The sequence below is a fragment of the Pagrus pagrus genome (genome assembly GCF_965226575.1).
Source record: "Pagrus pagrus genome assembly, chromosome: 10".
NCBI lineage: Eukaryota > Metazoa > Chordata > Actinopteri > Spariformes > Sparidae > Pagrus > Pagrus pagrus.
Genome location: NC_140194.1, coordinates 32,833,120 through 32,852,215, shown reverse-complemented (window position 1 = coordinate 32,852,215; position 19,096 = coordinate 32,833,120). Strand labels below are relative to the sequence as shown.

The following is a 19,096-nucleotide window of genomic DNA, read 5'->3' as shown; positions in this document are numbered from 1 at the left end:
GTAGGTGATGTAGTTGTGCCTACCTGCACCACTTGCAGCCTGTCAGTGAGGAAATTGTGAATGAGATGAATCAGATGGGAGGTGGTGTTGAGCTGGTGTAGCTTCTGGATCATCAGATGCCCCTGGATGGTGTGGAAAGCAGAGCTTAAGTCCACGAAGAGATTCTTGACAGAGTGACCTTGGGAGTCCAGGTGCTGAAGGAGGAAGTGAAGTAGGCAGGCCACTGCATCCTCTGTGCCCCTCTTATAGCCTTAAAGGCAAATTGGGAGGGATCCAGTTGTGGGGCGACAACTGGTAGAATAATGTTCAGCAGCAGCTGCTCCAGGCATTTCATTGTTATGGATGTAAGGGCAACAGGGTGCTGGGATGCCTTCAGGCCCTGGTGCCTTGCCCAGCTTGCATCGACTGAGATGATGCCGTACTTCCTCCTCTGTGAAGGCGACTGGTTCTTCTGCAAAGGTTTCTGGGTCAGTTATTGCACATCTGGATTCACACCCAGTTAGTGTTTTCATTTTCTCAAATGCCTGCTTGGTGTTCATGTTGGCAAATTCAGACTCCAGTTTGTCCTTGAAATTCAGTTTTGCCTTACCTCACCTCACTTTACCTTTCAGTGTGCTATTTTGAGGCTGGCCCAGTCTTTGAGTCTGAAGGCCTTGTGTTTGTCCTTTAGGCTCTGTTTTATTTGGGGAGGTATCCCAGGTTTGGAGTTGCAATACTGTTTTAACTGGAAAGCTGGTGCTTATGCAGAGGTTATGTAATCCAAAATGACAACAACCCTGTCATTCAGATCTCCATCAAAAAATACTCATATCAGTGCATGCCAGGGAGCCTTGGAGATGTGTATGGCATCCTCAGACCACTGTGGGGCGCTGTAGCATTGTGGCTTACAGCGTTTAAGTTCCTGATTGTAAAATGAAAGTAGTCAGATGATGTTGTGATCTGCAAACCTGGGTGGGGGATATATGAACAGGCAAGGAATACATTGGTAATGCTACAGTACCGTATAACATGTCCAAGATGTTTGCTCTTCTGGTGGGAAACGTCCAATGATGATGATGATGATGATGATGATGATGATGATGTTGATGCTGATGATGATGATAACTGTATGCTGTCACGTTGACAGGCATTAAAAATCCCCCAAGATAAACCTCGGAGCACCGGAATACTAAGCCAACATAGCATTAGTATCATAGGCTACCTGCTCTGCTGCTGTCTTGATGTTAGCACTGGGGGTAATTTGAAACAGCTGACCACAACCGACAATATCATTTCTGATAAACAGTCAATACAATTACTGAATTAGCAGAGCCACTTTATTAGCGGTGATCTTTTGATTGGTCCAGACACGCCTTCAAGCAGGGAGCCCAGTTGTGGTGGGAATGCAAGTCCCTGCTGCCCAAGTCAAACCGAGTACAGCCAGGCCGGCAGATGTAATGGAAAAACAGCATCAGTTTGCAGTCTAGGTAAACCTAGGTGTTGATTCCAATATGTTATCCCTTTAATTTATATCAATGAGGGTAGACTAAATATTAGAAATACCTCTTACAAAAAACATGTTTTTGCAGTGCAAACTACAACCTCCAATATGGCCATAAAGTTGAATCATTATTAATATAATTTGTTGCAGGACTGTTGGATGAGACTGCATTTGTTTTAGCGAGGTGGAGCTCATAAATACACTACTGAATATCACTAAAGAACACTACCTATTTCTATATTAGCCCAATTGTTCTCTGCTTCCATGTGTTCATATTATTCATGACATAGCAATCACATTGTCTGTGTCACATCCCAATGAGTACCACTCTGATCTTAATCCGTAGAATGGAAGCCAGGAGGGTTCCCGGGGTGCTGCCTCAGCTTCATCCCCTCGAAAAGAGCTCCTTCCTCCCGCCCCATCCCCATGGAGGGGTCCCAGCACACAGGAGCGCTCTGAGAAAGCACAATCAGTGACCGATGGTAAGTCTGACTGATCCTCTCAAAACCAAATAACTAATCCAAATTAGGTTTGGGCTGATTGAAGGTAAAGCTTTTATGAGAAATCAGGTTAGGTGTGGTCTAGTCAGTGTGGTGTGCTTCTAGGGGAAGAATCAGTGGCTGTGAAATGGTCAGCTGAATAGTCTGTACCCTCCCCATGTAAACAGCCCATGTCTGTCTTCAGAGTCAAATGAATCAAGGTACATAGTAAGGTTACATTCAGTGGTTTGGTTACATTTACATATGTACAATGTTATTATATAATAGGAATAAATGTGATCCATCATTTCAGGGTCCCTTCTACGGTTGTCTCTCTTGCTCACTCTTTTTAGTTTATACAGCAGATATATTTACTTAGTGAAATTGATAGATTAGATTAGTAGTATTTCAGTCACTGGAAAGTCATTGGTAGTTAGACATCATGATGTTGTCATATTATATAGATATATAGATGGTGAAGCTGTGAGTAATACAGGAAACCATATGATGGAGTGTAGACACTGTTGGTAGTAGTTGATGAAGAGATGGCTGAAGACCTATATGAGATGGGGAGTTGATTGTGATGAGCTCAACCTGGGCACTGGATATAAAGAACTGAAGGTGGACGAGATGGAGGAGGGAGGCACAATTTGTACTGAAGTGACAACTGACAGTACCAGAGAGAAGAACAGATTTAGAGATTGACAGCAGTGACATGATTGGCTGATATAGATTGTGGTTTGAATAAAGAGGGAAAAACAAAAATGCCTATAGTCAGCTGCTTAAGAAGGAGTGGAGAGAGAGAGGGGGGAATGAGTACAAAGATAGTCTTCCTGATTGACATGCGCTGAGCTGCATGACATTATACAACATTATCTATTAACCATTGAAAATCAAAATAGTAAGTTTAAAATTTAGTTGTCACTTTAGGAGCCAAAGATACAAAAAGATGGTTTAAAGCATGCGCTTATGTGTGGTTTGCATACTTTCAGAGAGTCTTCCTAAGCCACGCCAACACATGAAGCCCCTTCCACAACGCAGAGCTGTGTCCGTCCATGAGGATGCTCTAGCCATGACACAAGGTGAGACTTTGCCAAAGTGTTAATGAATACTTTAAAACAAACTAAATACTGGTAACACTGAATACAGTGTAGTAAGGAATATGAAAACAAAGTAAGATTACATTAAATCACAAGTATGTGAGAGGTTAATTAAGTAATTTACAAATACTACAGATCTAAGCTTGGTAAGTCTGACTACATTTCTAGAGCTCAGGTCTGGAAAATGTTCACAAAGAATCGATTCAACCGAGTCAGATACAAAGACTAATCAAGAGAGATATAGCAGTAACAGTGAGGTTCCAGAAGTGAAAAGTCCATTTGTATTCTGAATTGAGGATGTTGATTGGTAGCCATAATGTCATCACCATCCAAGACAGACTTAACACGAACTATGAGTTTGTGCAGACAACCTGTCATGGAAATATGTCTCAGCACACCATAGCCCTGGTTGATCTGAACTCTGTGCAGACATCTCACTTCACTGTTGTCACTGATGTTCTGTAGATGGTACCAGTGATGTTCTGGGCGGTTTTAAACCTCCCCTGTGGAGCCTTCCTGTCCTAGGCCATGATGAACCATGCCAGTCTGTGATGTTTCCAGTCAGGTTGCTTTCTGTTGCTCCTCTGTAAAAGTTGGGTGGTGATGTATGATGACCAAGATAGATTCTCAGTGATGTAACTTCAAGAAACCTATAACTGTTCACCTACTCAGGGGGTGTGTCTTTGCCTCTTTTTTTCTGAAATCAACAATCAGCTCTTTCATTTTGCTGAAGTTGAACAGTAGATTGCTCTCTGTGCACCACTCTGAAAGAAAGTTTTTTAGTACACGGCCAAGCATATTATCTGAACCAGCAGTCTTATTTATTTCACTCTCAGCAGGAATTGCTGAGAGTGAATATCACACATCTGCTGTGGTTTCTGACAGGGGACGGTCCTCTGGAGGCGGAGTAGATTTCACAGCTGAGTCTTTGCTGAGGAGATCAAAGCGACCATAAAATGTGTTCAGCTCATCCAGCAGTGTGGCCTCACACATGATGGAGCCACTTCTGCTTTTGTAGCCTGTGACATTTTCAATTGCCTACGACGTATCTTTAGTGTACTTTCAGACCAAATCCAGTGGTGTAGCGAAACACCACAGGGTGGTGCGGCGGTGTGGGAGTGTCACTCCATGGCCCTCACCTCTCCATTTAACCAGGCCGCCCGGTTGGGGAATTAATTTATTGTCTTTGTGATTCCCACATAATCAACAAATTTGCTGATATATGATGTCACTGATAATGTATTTTCCTCAAGACTGGTGTTGCTATCCTGAGTAGCAGCATCTCTGAACATTTGCCAGTATGTACACTCAAAACATTCCTGTAGGGTTGCTGTAGCTTCATCTGTCATCTGACACTTTAACAGTTTTTACTGATGGTTTGACCCTTTTGATCAGCTGGGAGTAGGTAGGCAGAAGAAGCAGGGAAACTAAAAGAATAATTGTAACAATTATACATAAACCATTTTGCTGATGGTCTCATTTACTTATGTAGGCCATATAGAGGCATCAGTATTAAATTGAGACTGTTTCATAACCAAAGTTCCTAGTACTTTTAAGGCGTATTAATACGTTTTCTGTCACTGAAATGCAGAAGAATTCTCAAACAAACTGACAGATTTCACTTATCTTATGTAGATATAAATACTCATTAATGCAGCCTTAAATATGAGTTGTCTCTCACCTGTCTTAGAGCTGAAGGCAGTGTTACAGAGGTCACCCATCCGTTTCCGGGGCAACAGAGGGGATCTGCCCACCTGCACTGAAGATCTATCTTGTGGGGAGGAAACACAAAAAGCTCAAACAGGTGAGAGAGGTCTATCATTCATGCTTATAACTTACTTTCTATTTTATTCTTACCTTCATCTTATTTGTGGATTTGTTGTTTTTATTTCTTTCTGTGATCTAAGCTTATTCTTCCATCTGTCTGTATGTTCTCCATCAACCAGCCAGTGACACAGGGAAACAGACATCTGAAGAAAAGGAGGAGGCTGCTCAGAATGAGGAGCTGAATGCAGAGAGAGAAAGAATGGGCTGTGGTGGAATGGTAGCTGAAATCAAGCACCCCTCACCAGGAGGGGATGAAGCTCCAGGCTCAGGGTGTCCCTCTTCTACCGCTCAGACTCAACAAGAAGTATCAGCTCCCCACCTCTTCAGTCCAGCTGCAGCCCTTGAAAAAGCGCCCTCCATCCTAGAGAGGCCTCCACCACTAAGCCAAACACTGGAAAAGCCTCCTGTAACCCCCACATCCCAGATAAAGAGCCCCAGCATTGCCCGAGCATTGCCCCAAACTCTAGAAAAACTGCTGGTGTCCCCGCCACCCCAAGAAAAGATCCCCAGCACAATCCCAGGTGCATCTGCACCCCCAGAAAACCCCCAAGTGAGTCCTGTGTCCCATAAGGAGAAGGGCCCTGGCACAGTACCTGCCACAGTGGAAATGAGAAACAGCACACAGGAGAGAGGAGAGGCGATTTCTAAACAGCACACAATGAAAGCAGAGCCAGCAGACCAAAGAACTGAGCCCCCTCTGTCTGAATGATACATACAGGCCGACTCACCTGAGGAAAACAGGCACACATGGGAGAGAGAGGAGGGTGGGGTCTGTGACATCACTGAGATCAGGAATTGGGAGGCTACATGTATAAGAGGCCTGAGAGAAGCATGATTGTTGTCTCTCCAGTAGAAAACAGCTGCTGTGTACAGCTAACATCTGTACAGTTTGTATATTGGCTGTTTGGGGTGAATAAACTGAACAAGTGGTTGAGTGGTCAAATTCAAGAGGCCGAGGACGAGAAAGGTTTTGAATCTCTCATGACAACTGAACAAACCTCTCTGCTGGCCATAACCTGTTTAAGGGCAACATCCTGAAAATATTATTTTTTCCTTTAACAAAATAAGAGTTCCCAAATGCACCTGTTTTAGTTTGTTTTAGGCTTCCATCATCTTTTCAAATGTACCAAATTACCCAAGCAGCAAATGTACCGACGTTAGCTGTAGCTAGCTAGAAACAAACTGACTGTGTGTCTGTAGAGTTTGTCTGCGTTTATTGACAGCTCGTCCTTGACTGATGTCACAAAGTTACCAGCATACCTGTTATTTAGCTTCAGACTCATTATTTTCTCGTTTCCATGCATTGATCAAACTGGAGTCATAAAGTTGCAGGCTAGTGGGTCATTTTTGCTCAAGTTGAAACATGTTTTAATCATTTAATTCTTTGCCTCAGTTCGCACCACCCAGGGCAAATCTGCATCCACTTGCATCTTTGCAGTGAGGAATATGCAACTGTGCTGCCTCTTAAATCACTCTGCATTCATTCTGCACACATCTTAAGACTCATGACCCAATTTGCATGGGACTAGTATTACCAGCAGACCTCATGTGATGTAGAAATTACCACTTCACGTTTGTGTTTCATTTGGCACATTCACAGGGGATAAAAGAAGTCTGTATTATACTCATAATTACTGACATTATCTTCTGCTTATGATGTCAAGGCTTGTGTTGTGTTCTGTGTTATGGGCATAAATACACATTTCCTCCTCATTTAGATCAAGTAGAAGATGCTCTACGACTGTACTTGAATATGACAACCATTTGTTGCTCCTAACCTTCTCTCTCATCACGTTTAAATGTCAACATAGCTGATCTCACTGCACAGTTGTTGACTGCTGTTCAACATCTTATCAGATATGATCAAATTTCATAGTTGTTCAGTTGTCCGACTATAAAGGGGAGATGTTTAACAAGAAATAGAACCCCAAATCACAGCTAGCTTATTCGCACAGGATTAATACTATCACATGACCTCTATTTGGTGATATATGGTAGGTGATATGAGTTGGCATTTTTACTTTACAAATTATGGACATGGCAGATTCGGATTAAAATAGAAGACATTCCAGGGGCACCCTGGCTCAGTTGGCAGACCGTGTGACCCAGATACAGAGGCTGTGTCCTCCTCAACTGTTACACATTACTAGGTAGCCAGGTAATACCAGTCCCATGTAAATAGGACTTGAATCTCAAATGGGACACAGCCAGCATCAGCTAAATCATCAAATTTATTGATTAGAGGTTATTTGCCCCAAACCAAATACTGTGACATCCATCCACTACATGTCATTTTTCAGTCAAGACAGAGGATGTGTTACAGTGAGCACATTTTCAGTTAAATTGTATCATGTTTTGCAACATGTCATGCATTTAATTAGAACACTTACTACTACTGCAGAATTCCTTCAGTTTATGTCACCATCTCTACCTGGCACCTATGTGCAGAAGATCAACTTTCTGTCCTGCTAGCACAAATATGCATTATCACAAGGGACTGCTGAGGCATCTACTGTAATATCACATGATAAGAGTGGTTCCACTATGCCAGACACATTATGTAAACTGCATGAATAGAGGAGGTACAGAACCAAACCTATTTCCTTTCAATAAACATCAGTGAGATCAATTGATATCTTTAAGGAAGAGTGCTGTGGTGCAAAGGTTGATTATACTAGTGTCTCAAAGAAAATATCATTTCTGGTTATTTCCTTACATTATATATAACTATTATATATGCATACATTGAAAATTATGTTGAATTAATTTTTATGCTATTTCTAACAAGTCCCATCACACCATCCATGTGGGAATATGGTCTTTTTTTCCCAAAGAGTATATTTTGCCTTGTTAAAATGTTTTTATGTTGGTCCTTTTAGAATCTCTAAACTAACACATGGACACTAAAGCTCTGCATGTTTCCACATATTTCTGTGGAATCACATCAGTATGTTACATTCAGATCACTTCAGCTTCAGTCACTCCATTAGACAACCATATATGTCATCGCCATGTCCATTATATCACAGGAGGACCAGATAGGATCCCAATAAAGACCTATAAATGATCAGATATTGTGCGATAACAACAAAAGTGTATTCAGCCTTTCAAACTCTCAGGGTGGTTGTGGAGAATGGTGTGTGTTTTGTAAGAGCAGACCTCAGTTCAGCTCCCTGTGCTGCCAGAGACCTGAGCCTCCATCTCATCCTAGGAGAGAATTTATTTTCTACTGTCATGTTTATCTTTGCCTTGCACGCACAGAATATGTACAAAACTACATAAAGCAAACAAAAACAAAGTTATGAACAGAGTCTAAATCCATACCTATACTTGTTAATGATTATTAAAATTATTAGTTGTGTCATAATTTTGTACTTGCGTTTTTATTTTGGGCCTGTTGTTTATTGTCTTCAGTCTGTAATCAGGAGTCTGTCAAGTCTGGGAAAATAACTGTAATGATTCCATTGTGATGTCAGAAGGGTTACATTAGCATAGGCTTGTAGACTCCAAATAAGTAACTAAAAGATTGCATTACACACTGGGGATGAGGAGTTTGAACATCATTTAATGTTGTTCCAGTGTTTTTGGAGCTTGACCCATACCAGAGACTAAAAGCTCAGATATCTTAGCGTCTGCTGCTTCGAGTATTTGTGCCAACTAGTGATATGTGATACAACCGATAAATATATATGTATGTATGTATGTATGTATAAATGTTTATATATATACTTTTTTTTCCTAAGAAGTTTTTTTCTAAGAATTTCTAAGAAGTTAATCATTTCAGTTTTGTGCATATATGTAGCAATTCTAAATTAATCTTTTCAAATCTCCAAACAGGAAATACAGGGCCAATTACTATAACATAATAACATATTACAAATGCACAGAGAATCAGTCAACTGGCTACTTTAGACATGTTTGCATGAGCACAAATATGTGAATCTACAGGAATTAAAACATCACTTACTCCCTGAAAACCCACCAGCAACAACTGGAGAAAAGTCTTCTCTGTTAGAAAAAAGGCATCTTTTCCAAAGCTTCTTTGGTTTTCTGCCCAGTGCTGATACATTTTAGATGTAGGCAGAGTTCAGATTGGGGAGAGGGATGAGGGATGAGGGAGCTGTGGTGAAGAACTGAGGCAATCTTGTTGATGAAGGTTCTCAGTCATCCAGGTCATGGTAATTCTAAGTGCTGTATTGTAGGCAACTGGACTTGTTTCAGTTTGTTGAAGACATTTCACCGCTCATCCAAGAGACTTCTTCAGTTCTAACTAACTGGAGGAGTTGCAGGCTTTTAAACTATGTATGGGAGTGTCCTTACAGAGTTGTTAGGGCCACTTGTAGGTCACTGACCCAACCAGCCTTCATGTGGGTTTCTAGGGCTAGGTGAGCCCAGGTGTGAATGGTTGTTAAGCTGTCTGGGGAGAGAACTCAGTACTACATTGTAGGTGAGTGATAAGTAATGTCTTAGGCCACCTCTTCTGTTCAAAGACGTTCCAGTTTGACATAGATGGATTCTTTTACTCCTCTTCAAACCATCTGTCTTCTTTAGCCAACATGTTTACATTGTTGTCCTCAAAGGAATGATTTGTCTCCTTCAGATGTAAGTGGACAGCAGAGTCTTGACCTGAGGAGTTGGTCCTCCTGTGTTGTGCCATAAGCTAACTTGTTTATGCTTGTTTATGGATAGGTTGTTTTGTCTCCCCAATGTACAAATCTGTGCAGTCCTGGCTGCACTGAACTGCATTAACTACCATCTCCTCCTCCTACTACCTCTGTAAGGACACTCCCACACAGAGTTTAAAAGACTGCAGCTCCTCTCCAGTTAGTAAGAACTGAAGAAGCCTCTTGGATGAGAGGTGAAACGTCTTCAACAAACTGAAACAAGTCCAGTTGCCTACGATACAGCACTTAGAAAAGAGGCAATCTTATTCCAGGATGAAAAAGTTGAAAACATAATTGTATGCAGACCGAGCTGAGTTGGGGGCAGGTAGTATAGTATAGTAGCAAAGAAACTGAGGCTGGCATACAGGTGAGTATTGTAGGCAACATGACTTGCATACTAATAGCTGTTAATCCTAACATCAGTCTTCAAACTCTTTCTTTGTGTGGTTTGCAAACATTCCAATATTTTTTCAATATTTTGATATAACTGATATTCATTCACATTATTAGTGTAAGTCACAATGTGTTCGAGGCATAATAATTTTCTATTATCTTCATTATGCACTATTTCTTCCCCCCACTGGCATCATTAAAGCTCTAGTTTTTTAGTTTGGTGTGCCAAAGAGCAACCAGGCAGCTCCCAGCTGGTGAATCAGAGCAGGGCTCATGTTCTGTTGAGGATGGCTGTTAAATACAGCAGGGTGGCAATAAAAGACAAGGCAGCCACAGGTCTGGGACATTGTATGGAAATGTCAAACTTCCAAAGACCAGGCAAAGTACTTTTTATGTAATCTAGAAAGTAAAATTAATGAGGAAAAAAGCAAAGCTAACCACATCTGCATGACTGAATGTGGCCTATTAGAGATGTAAAATAAATGCAATAGTAGTTGCAATTAGCACGGCAGGAAATTCTGTATATTGTAGGTCTAACGCATTCTGTATGAAGCCTGAATGTATATACAGGTTAGAGGAGAAGAAGAGGAGGTGGCACTGAAGGAACCAAGCTGAAGTATTATCTACTAGGCGGACATTTACATTTTTGTCAGACTATGCACCCTTGAAATAATGTCAAAAGCCAAAAAGGCAGTCAAAAAGTACCGATGGAGGTATATTACATCACATTCATTTGGCATGTTTTTGTTCAACGTGCATACAGTCTCAATAGGATTTCATCAGAAATTATATTATATAACTATTATATAATTATACAGTTCAAATTTTAAAGACTTTTTTTTTTAAATCTCTTTTCATTAATGCCGTTGTGTTTCCTGGGAATTCGGATCGCCTAAAATGTGGCTGTGTTTTGTAAAGTGTATTTTCTGATGTGGTATATTTCCTATTTGGATGAAGAGGAGTTTGGAATATGTTTTTATGAAATTGTGTTTTCTATGTGTTCATTAATTTTGCCCTTTACCTTGCACCTTATTTTAAAAGGTCCCATACTGTAGAAAGGGAGATTTTATATGTCTTTTTTGTTAATAAAGCAGGTCTATGTGCTATATAAATACTGCCAAATTATCCAAAAGCACATGGCCCATATTCAGAAACTGTGGATGCATTCCGAATCGCATACTTTTCTTTTTAATTTAGGTATGTACTGCAGCTGCCGTTACAAAGTACATACTGTTGTCTGCAGTATGCATACAATTCGGACATACTGCTTTATAATGACAATGCGCCTTAAACTTTGACCCTCTGGCTCCTACATCCATAGCCTTAGCGGAGTACAAAGTACTGTGACTTAAATGTGCTTTCATCTGTCATTGCAGTGTCTGTCATTCTGTATGTAAGCTGTCATATGTGAGGATTGTGGGTCAGAATAGCCAGAAAAGCATGGTGGTTTACATACTGCAAACTGCGACCGGATGGTATTTTTGGCATTCTGCATTTCACAAACTTTATTTTGGGACATACTAAATCTTTTTCTGGCATACTAAATAGTATGGCAGTATGGGTATTGGAATGCGGGGTGTTTCTTCAAATGAGCCATCAAGACTTTGTAAGGTTGTGATGTCAGCTATATAGTCCCCGCCCTAAAACACGCCTCCAGCACCACAGTAGCCCTTTTGACACAGATCCCGCATTTTAGCTCCAACGAAGGCTCACCTTTACCCTGCCTTTGTTTGTTCACACTGAACCAAGCTGCCGCAGCATAAAGCCGCTCCAGTGTGTCATTTCATACAGCATGCCAGTGTTGCGGAACCAAAACAAACACAACGTTTCCACCTGTCACCAACATTCATCTACAGGAGCCTCTTGGCTCTCTGCAGACGCTGTTTTTTGGGCAGAAATGTGACGAAGAGTCGGTAGAACAGACAGGGTTGACAGACACTTTTCCACGTATGGATGCAGTTTTTTTTTTCCTCATATAAGATGCCAAAGACACAAGCTGCTACCACATTACTGTTATTTGGTCCTGTAACGTTGCTTTGTGGGTTGCAGTGTGGGATATTTCTCTTTTATTTGATGAGTGAAGGATCTGTTTAGTTGTCAGACTGTGAACACCATCAGACCGACACACCCCTGTCCCACACTGTCGGCGTTTCCGTTCACACAGACACTGTCTCGCCTCTGTTGCGGCTCTGATACTACCTCAGGTGGCGGATCAGAGGTGGAACGAAACTGTCCCTCCTTTCTGCCTCTGTGACTTTCATACAGACGGTGAGGTGGAATATCGGCACATGATTCCCACCTTGAAAGGGCAGTGTGAATGGTAGCTAGTGGTTGCAATAACACTGTCTAAGCTGACAGTGTAGGCAGTGCCTGCATAGGTCTGTGAGAGCTGGGAGAGCAAACTGAGCTTTATGGGATGGGGCCTGAAAGAGAAAAGCAGTAAAATGCAGCACTCAGACAAAGGGTGAATAGAGGTGCTGCAGTATAATTTCTAGTAGACAGCCTAAATAAAAGTACAAACCTGAAAATGAGCATAATATGGGACATTTAGTGACCAATTACCTTTTCCCTACAAACTACTGTACATATTCATCCCCACTATTGATGTGATTCTGACAACAACTAAAATATCACAATGTTTTTGTTGTTCAGACCAGTACTTTTGTTTAGTGAGGAAGGCAGGATAATCAACTGCCCAGGGGCCATATAACTCCAGTCTTACTGTCGCCTGATCAGCTGTGCTGATTACACTGATCATTTGTGTGGGAATATGCATAAGTAAAGCATAATAGATTTCAGAAAGGATCATAATTGCAGTAGTATCCTGAACACTAGTGAGTTCCACCCTGATGGTACAGCACTTCATGAGACAACTTTTTCATGTAAACACATTTAATGTATCTTACAGTGCACAATTAAGTTGGCAGCTATACAATAACAATATAAAGGAGTATACAGTGCATTTAATATATAATGTGTTTGATTATAGTCTCTCTGCGTAAGAATATTTCATCTTCACTCTAAAATTATAACTTATCTGTCTGCAGTTTCATGTTACACTTCTAAAAATAAAACATCTGAAGAGCTTTATGAAAAACAACAAGCATCTAGAATTAGTAGTTGTTGTTTTTTTGTTTGTTTGTTTCCAAAAATACAGTTGATTCCTTCGTCACAAACAGCTCTTTGGCTAGCTTTCATAGATTTTCCTCTGCTTTCCTGAAAAGTGGAGATGACACACATCTTCTTCTCTTCATCTTACACATTTCAACTAAACTAGTTTCCACTGTGAACACAGCACTGTTTCTCTGCTATGAACAGTTCTCAATGCAAACTGTTGACATTGAGGCCTGTGGTTTATCTCAAGTAGAAGAAGCTGGGATGTTGTTTCTGGAAAGACATGATAGTGTTGACAGTTAAATGTCATTTAAGCTTTACTGATTATATAGAAGTTTCAAGGTGAACCTCAACAGATCAAATCTAAACTATCTGGGCTAACACGCTGTTTGTGGTTTGTGACCACAGCTAGTTGTTGTATCTTTCGTTTGTGCCTTGCAAACTGTGTGATATTGTTTCATGATTTCATACTGTGACTGTTCGATCATGAGTTAGTCCTTTTAAACATTCTGATAATAAAGGCCTACTGAAATACATCACCCTCAAAAACACACAGCACTTTTGCTATGCGTGTGAGGTTCAGGTTTTGTGTCAGGTGCTGATTTATTTGGTGGCCGACACAACGGCCACAGCATACAGTATGTGTGTGAAGTTGACTGAGAAATACCAATGACCAATCAAAATGACTTGCACATACACAGAGAGCTCAGGCACACTGAAACACTTGAATGCCGATACAACCTGAAGTGTAACGAATAACTAATCCCATTAAAGTGAGGACAGCAAGTGATGAGTGATATATTACTTGTTTATCAGAAACAAAACCAACACTTCTGTTGTATCTGTGTGTATACTCTTCGTGACTGTTTGTCTAGAAAGGAGCATGATTAAAAAGACCATACTGATGCGTTGTTCATATTTTGCCATCTACAGATGACATCACCATGTTGACCATTTTCTAAAGAATATCATCAATGTTTTAGACCAATTTTCCAACTTCCGGACAGCTTTAAGTTTCAAGTCACTTCAGTATAATATGTAAGTCAATTAACATAGAAGTTTAACTGGCTGTTGGTGCATTAAAAGACAACCTCAGTGTTTAAGGTTTGTGAGTCGCCTGGAACCTTTTTCATGAGAGAAATTTAAAAAAATTGATATTATCTTTTAAATGTGTTTGCTAAGCTACAAAAGTTTGAGGTAACCACCAGCCAATCCCCAGGAATATATCTTTTAAGTAAAATTTGAAAAAAGGTGTAATATTTTGGAAGACAAAAGAAATCATCAATCAAAAAAATCACAGTCACTGAAATGAAAGACCCTTGTGGAGGTTGTTGCTCATTTGAGTTGACTGAGGACCAGTGTCACATGTCAAATTTCCAAGCCTATATGAAACCATTGTTGAATGAACTATTAATTTTGATTACCTCTTTACTCTCTGGTGTTACAGTTACAGTGCTCCACAGTGTCCCTGTGAACTGAGCAAATTAGTTAACGTAGTGAAATCAATTGAACTGAAACAAATATCTGTGATGGAGGAAACAAACTAATGGTACTCTCTGGAAAATGGTCAGCAGTAAAACACATGTGATTTGTAGTTTACAAGACAGTACAGCAATTTGGTCCTTTAAACTGCCTCCCATGTACTCCCAACTTTCTGTACTCCGCCTCCCATCAGAATAAGTAAAGAGAAACAGGTTGGACCGTGTGGCATGTGAATATCTAAATTAATGAAACCGGTCTTCCCTGGGTGTCACAGGAGTTGAATCTGTTTCTGTCTTTATGCATCTGTGCTTACTAAGCCTCATCTTCACTGTCTGAACGAGGTGGCTCTCCTGGTGAAAACAGAGGATTGTGGGTCAGTTTACGCAGATCCTCTGGAGTCATCTCTCTCATCTTCCCATCCATACCAAGCTGCATGGGCTGGATCAAACTGGTCCTGCAGGGAGAAACGGTTTCAATGTAATAATGTGTGCATGAGTAAAAGCTGAACTGAGTCCTGCATTTCCACATTAAATGGCACTGAATGCCTCTGATTTTCTGTCTTGTTCACTCAATCTTATACTTTTCTATTTTACTTTTACTCATATTTCCAGTTATAATGAATTTACAAAGACACAAAATACAAACTTTTTGTTTATGCAGCAAATCAAATCTTGTTATTTATTTCAATATACTGTAGCTGTCAGAAGGCCTTCTATTGTGAGAGATAAACATTTTGAAAGGAATTTAAAATGCCAGCAGAATGGACTGTTTATCACTTCAAACTGAACAGTATGTGTGTGTGTGTGTGTGTGTGTGTGTGTGTGTGTGTGTGTGTGTGTGTGTGTGTGTGTGTGTATCCTGCTTTTAATGACCTTGACAGTTTGTCAAACATGTCAACTAGCTTCATGGCTTCATATTCTTTCTGCTCCTCAGTCATTCCCTCCATGGGGTTGGGTTGCTCCTCTTCTACAACTCCTGTTATTGGGTTTATTCTGAAGACAAAAGAGACAAGACAGAGAAAGAAATATCAAAAGAACAGAAAAACAGAAAACATCTACATTTTTTTAAATGAAGCAACTAAGGTGCATAATAATACATACTTTTAATTCACATTAACATTGATCAGCCTACTAGATCTAAATAATCTTGATTTTCATTCTTGCCCATGGAAAATGCACTTGACTAAAACAATCTCACCTAAAAGTCAATTAACCCTCTGGCCTTGTTCAAAAAAACTACCCTCTCAGCTTGTTCGTGGCCAGAAATGGCCACCAACAGATTGAGTCTGTAATTTTTTAGATTTTGTATGTTTTTTGCTGCTTTTACTGCATAAAGTTTTTAATCAATATCAGTTCTTGTCACCAGTACAAAATATCCATTACTTTTAAATGTTTTAACCCCTCAAATGCCAATTAGTTTGCACAATGCGCTTGTTGGAAAACTACCACAAAAATGACCACTGCCTATCTTCTCAGTGCTACCGGTTTTTCTTGTATTATCAATAACACAGTCTGAGATATGTAACTGATTAACAACAACACTGATTATTATGCATTGTTATTTTTGTGCAGGGAAGGCAAAGTAGATAAAACTCCCTCTTAGCTTGTTCGTGGCCAAAAATGTCCACCTCTTGTTTACATTTCCAAAATGCTATAAAATTAATATATATATAAAGAAAATTCCACTTTTAATGACTTGATTTTTTAAATTTGCATCAGTCCTAATCATGAAAACCAAAATCTCATTCAAATTCTGAATTTTAACCCTTTAAATGCCTGTTAGATCACATAATGCTAATGATTTATAAGGGAGAAAAGCATAAAATCACATTGTTTTTACCAAATAATACGTGCTACCTGATTTATTCTTTAACCATCATTGCAGCTTAATGTTTGTCAACAATAAGCAGTATCAATGATTTTTATGCTTCATTAGTTTTTTGTGCAGTGACAGAAAAACATTAAAACTCCCTCTCAGCTTGTTCGTGGCCAAAAATGTCCACCTCCTGTTTACATTTCCAAAATGCTATAAAATTTATATACATAAAAAAATCCACTTTTACTGACTTAAATTTTTTAATTTGCATCAGTCCTAGTCATAAAAACCAAAATCTCATTCAAATTCTGAATTTTAATCCTTTAAATGCCTGTTAGATCACATAATGCTAATGATTTATAAGGGAGAAAAGCATAAAATCACATTGTTTTTACCAAATAATACATGCTACCTGATTTATTCTTTAACCATCATTGCAGCTTAATGTGTGTCAACAATAAGCAGTATCAATGATTTTTATGCTTCATTAGTTTTTTGTGCAGTGACAGAAAAACAGAAAAACTCCCTCTCAGCTTGTTCGTGGCCAAAAATGGCCACCTCCTGTTTGCTTCTACAAAACACTAAATACTGAAAATATTTGCTTCTTTCACTGGTTATTTTTTTTTAATTTGGCATCAGTCCTGATCATGAAATCCAAAATTTTAATCAATTCCAGAATTTTAACCCTTTAAATACCTGTTAGACTAAATATTTATATATTACCACTAACTTTCCAGGGGGAAAGTTGTCATTTTCACCATATGATTGATGCAACCCAATATTTTTCTATCATTGCAGGTCAGTAACAGTAACAAAGATTTTTTTTTTTTTTTGCATTATTACTTTTTAGCAAAACTCCAATGCTGCATGTGAGTGGCCAAAAATAACACAATGCATTTATTGTTACAACAGCATGTGCATGTTTGTGTGTCAGAGAGAGAGAACGTTAAACTGTGTGTGTGTGTGTGTGTGTGTGTGTGTGTGTGTGTGTGTGCTCAAGGGCAGCAGGATGTGCAAACCACAGCAGAGTGGTCCTTGCAGACACACTTTCCACAGTTGGAGCAAGTGATTGCCGTTCTTCTTCTTCTTTGGGTGCACAGTTCACACCTTCTCCTACTTTTGTTGGCGGGCTCTGGGTCACGCTCTGATTCACCCTCTTGTATCCCGGTAACAATGGCAGCAGCAGCTACTGAGCGTGGGGGACATGGCCGTCTTGCAATTGCTGGAGTCACCAGCACGTGCCCCAGCTCCTCCAAGAACACCCTTCGCTGAGGTTTTGGAAGACTCTCACTCAGGATGGACCGATTTCCACAGGACGAAGGCATTGTATGCCGAGATGTCCAGGAGGTTGTAGAAGAGAGCCAATGGCCATCCGTGGTGTTGCTGTCATCTTCTGAGGAAGGTGTCCCCTCATCTTCCTTGAGCAAGTTGCTGAACCCCGAAATTGCTCCTGATGTGCAGTTGGCACTTTGCGAGGCAGCCATCAGAGGGCCCTGCGATGAGCTGGCGTCTCATCCAGGGGTGTACGCTGGCCTTCGCCCATTGCAAACTGGATTTGGCCCCAGTAGCCCCGCAACCCCTCCGAAGAAGGGGGGATAAAAAAGCGGCAACACCCCGCGACCCGAACAGGAATAAGCGGACAAGAAAACGGAACAGAACGGAGCTATTTGAGTATTTAAGGGCTATTGTGTAGTTGTGTATGGCATTCTTTTATGAAAATAGCAAAGCTACAGGTCTTTTCAACCTGTGTGTCAAAGCCAAGTTTGCCTTGGAAACTCAAAGCCCAATAGCCTGTCCCAAGAGAAATTCACTGAAACTTGGAGGTATGACACACTGTAATTTGTCACTCTTACAAATACATTTTCAGAGGCACAATTTTTCTCAGGCACAAACACACATCATTACCTGACATCCTTAAGATCACACCTATGTCAAAATTGCGTCATTCATTCGCTCCATTGGAGTGCAGTAAGCCGTCATATGCCCCTAGTAGAACCTACGAATATTACCTAAAATTGCTCCCTTGGCCAAAAATGGACAAATAAAATAATTTGGTAGAAAACATTAAAAACTAAAATTTTCAAGTGTTGTGTTTAGAATGAAAACCATTTTACCTAAATTATATGATTTAATACTGTAAATCACAAGGAATTTAAAAATGTAGTTTCAATGGGTTTCAATTGGCCAAAAGTGTCCACGATAGAGCCATAAGGTACAATTGGAGATATACAGTATAATATTGACATTTTTAAAGAGCAGGTTTTGAAAATGGAAAAATCAGAAAAAAATCCAGACTCTTGGGAAATATCATTCCATAAGCATTAACACAGCTAAAATGGTCAACAAAAAGGAAGTGAGGTGGACACAAATGGCCAGGATAGAGTCCAGAGGGTTAAATAGCTGACCTTCAGAGGTGGAGGTGCAACCACATCCTTTTTAGCAGTGTGTACACACATGACTGTCATGTAAATGTTTGGGCTCTGTTAACCTGCCAATGTTAGCAGCAGCTGTGAACACACAGTCTGTTTCAACTGATCCAACCATTGAACTAATAACCACAACATCACCTGATTTAAGAGTTGTTGAGTGAGGAGAAACTTAACAAACCTGGTGAAACAGCTACGACAAATTCTAAATCATTGGTGCCTTCTTGTGAATTCAGCATTAAATAAAAACATGAAGTTCTTTGTTTCCTTGTAAAAAGTGTCAGTTTGTGGCAGCTGTACCAGCCTGTCTGCTTCT

General features: G+C 40.1%; 2 protein-coding genes across 2 annotated transcripts in view; one reads left to right on the top strand and one right to left on the bottom strand.

The window, feature by feature from the left end:
• Positions 1 to 8,253, top strand: part of carmil2 (capping protein regulator and myosin 1 linker 2) — an 82,922-nt gene extending 74,669 nt beyond the window's left edge. Inside the window, exons 38-41 of the mRNA XM_084363214.1 lie at positions 1,827 to 1,962; positions 2,952 to 3,041; positions 4,750 to 4,863; positions 5,006 to 8,253. Coding sequence (XP_084219340.1) covers positions 1,827 to 1,962; positions 2,952 to 3,041; positions 4,750 to 4,863; positions 5,006 to 5,595 — 930 coding nt within the window. The 3' untranslated portion in view covers positions 5,596 to 8,253. The remainder of the gene's footprint in view (positions 1 to 1,826; positions 1,963 to 2,951; positions 3,042 to 4,749; positions 4,864 to 5,005) is intronic.
• A 6,165-nt stretch (positions 8,254 to 14,418) lies between these two features.
• ric8a (RIC8 guanine nucleotide exchange factor A) overlaps positions 14,419 to 19,096 on the bottom strand; it is a 36,414-nt gene continuing 31,736 nt past the window's right edge. The window contains exons 13-14 of the mRNA XM_084364103.1: positions 15,412 to 15,531; positions 14,419 to 14,993 (exon numbers count right to left, since the gene is read on the bottom strand). Coding sequence (XP_084220229.1) covers positions 14,852 to 14,993; positions 15,412 to 15,531 — 262 coding nt within the window. The 3' untranslated portion in view covers positions 14,419 to 14,851. The remainder of the gene's footprint in view (positions 14,994 to 15,411; positions 15,532 to 19,096) is intronic.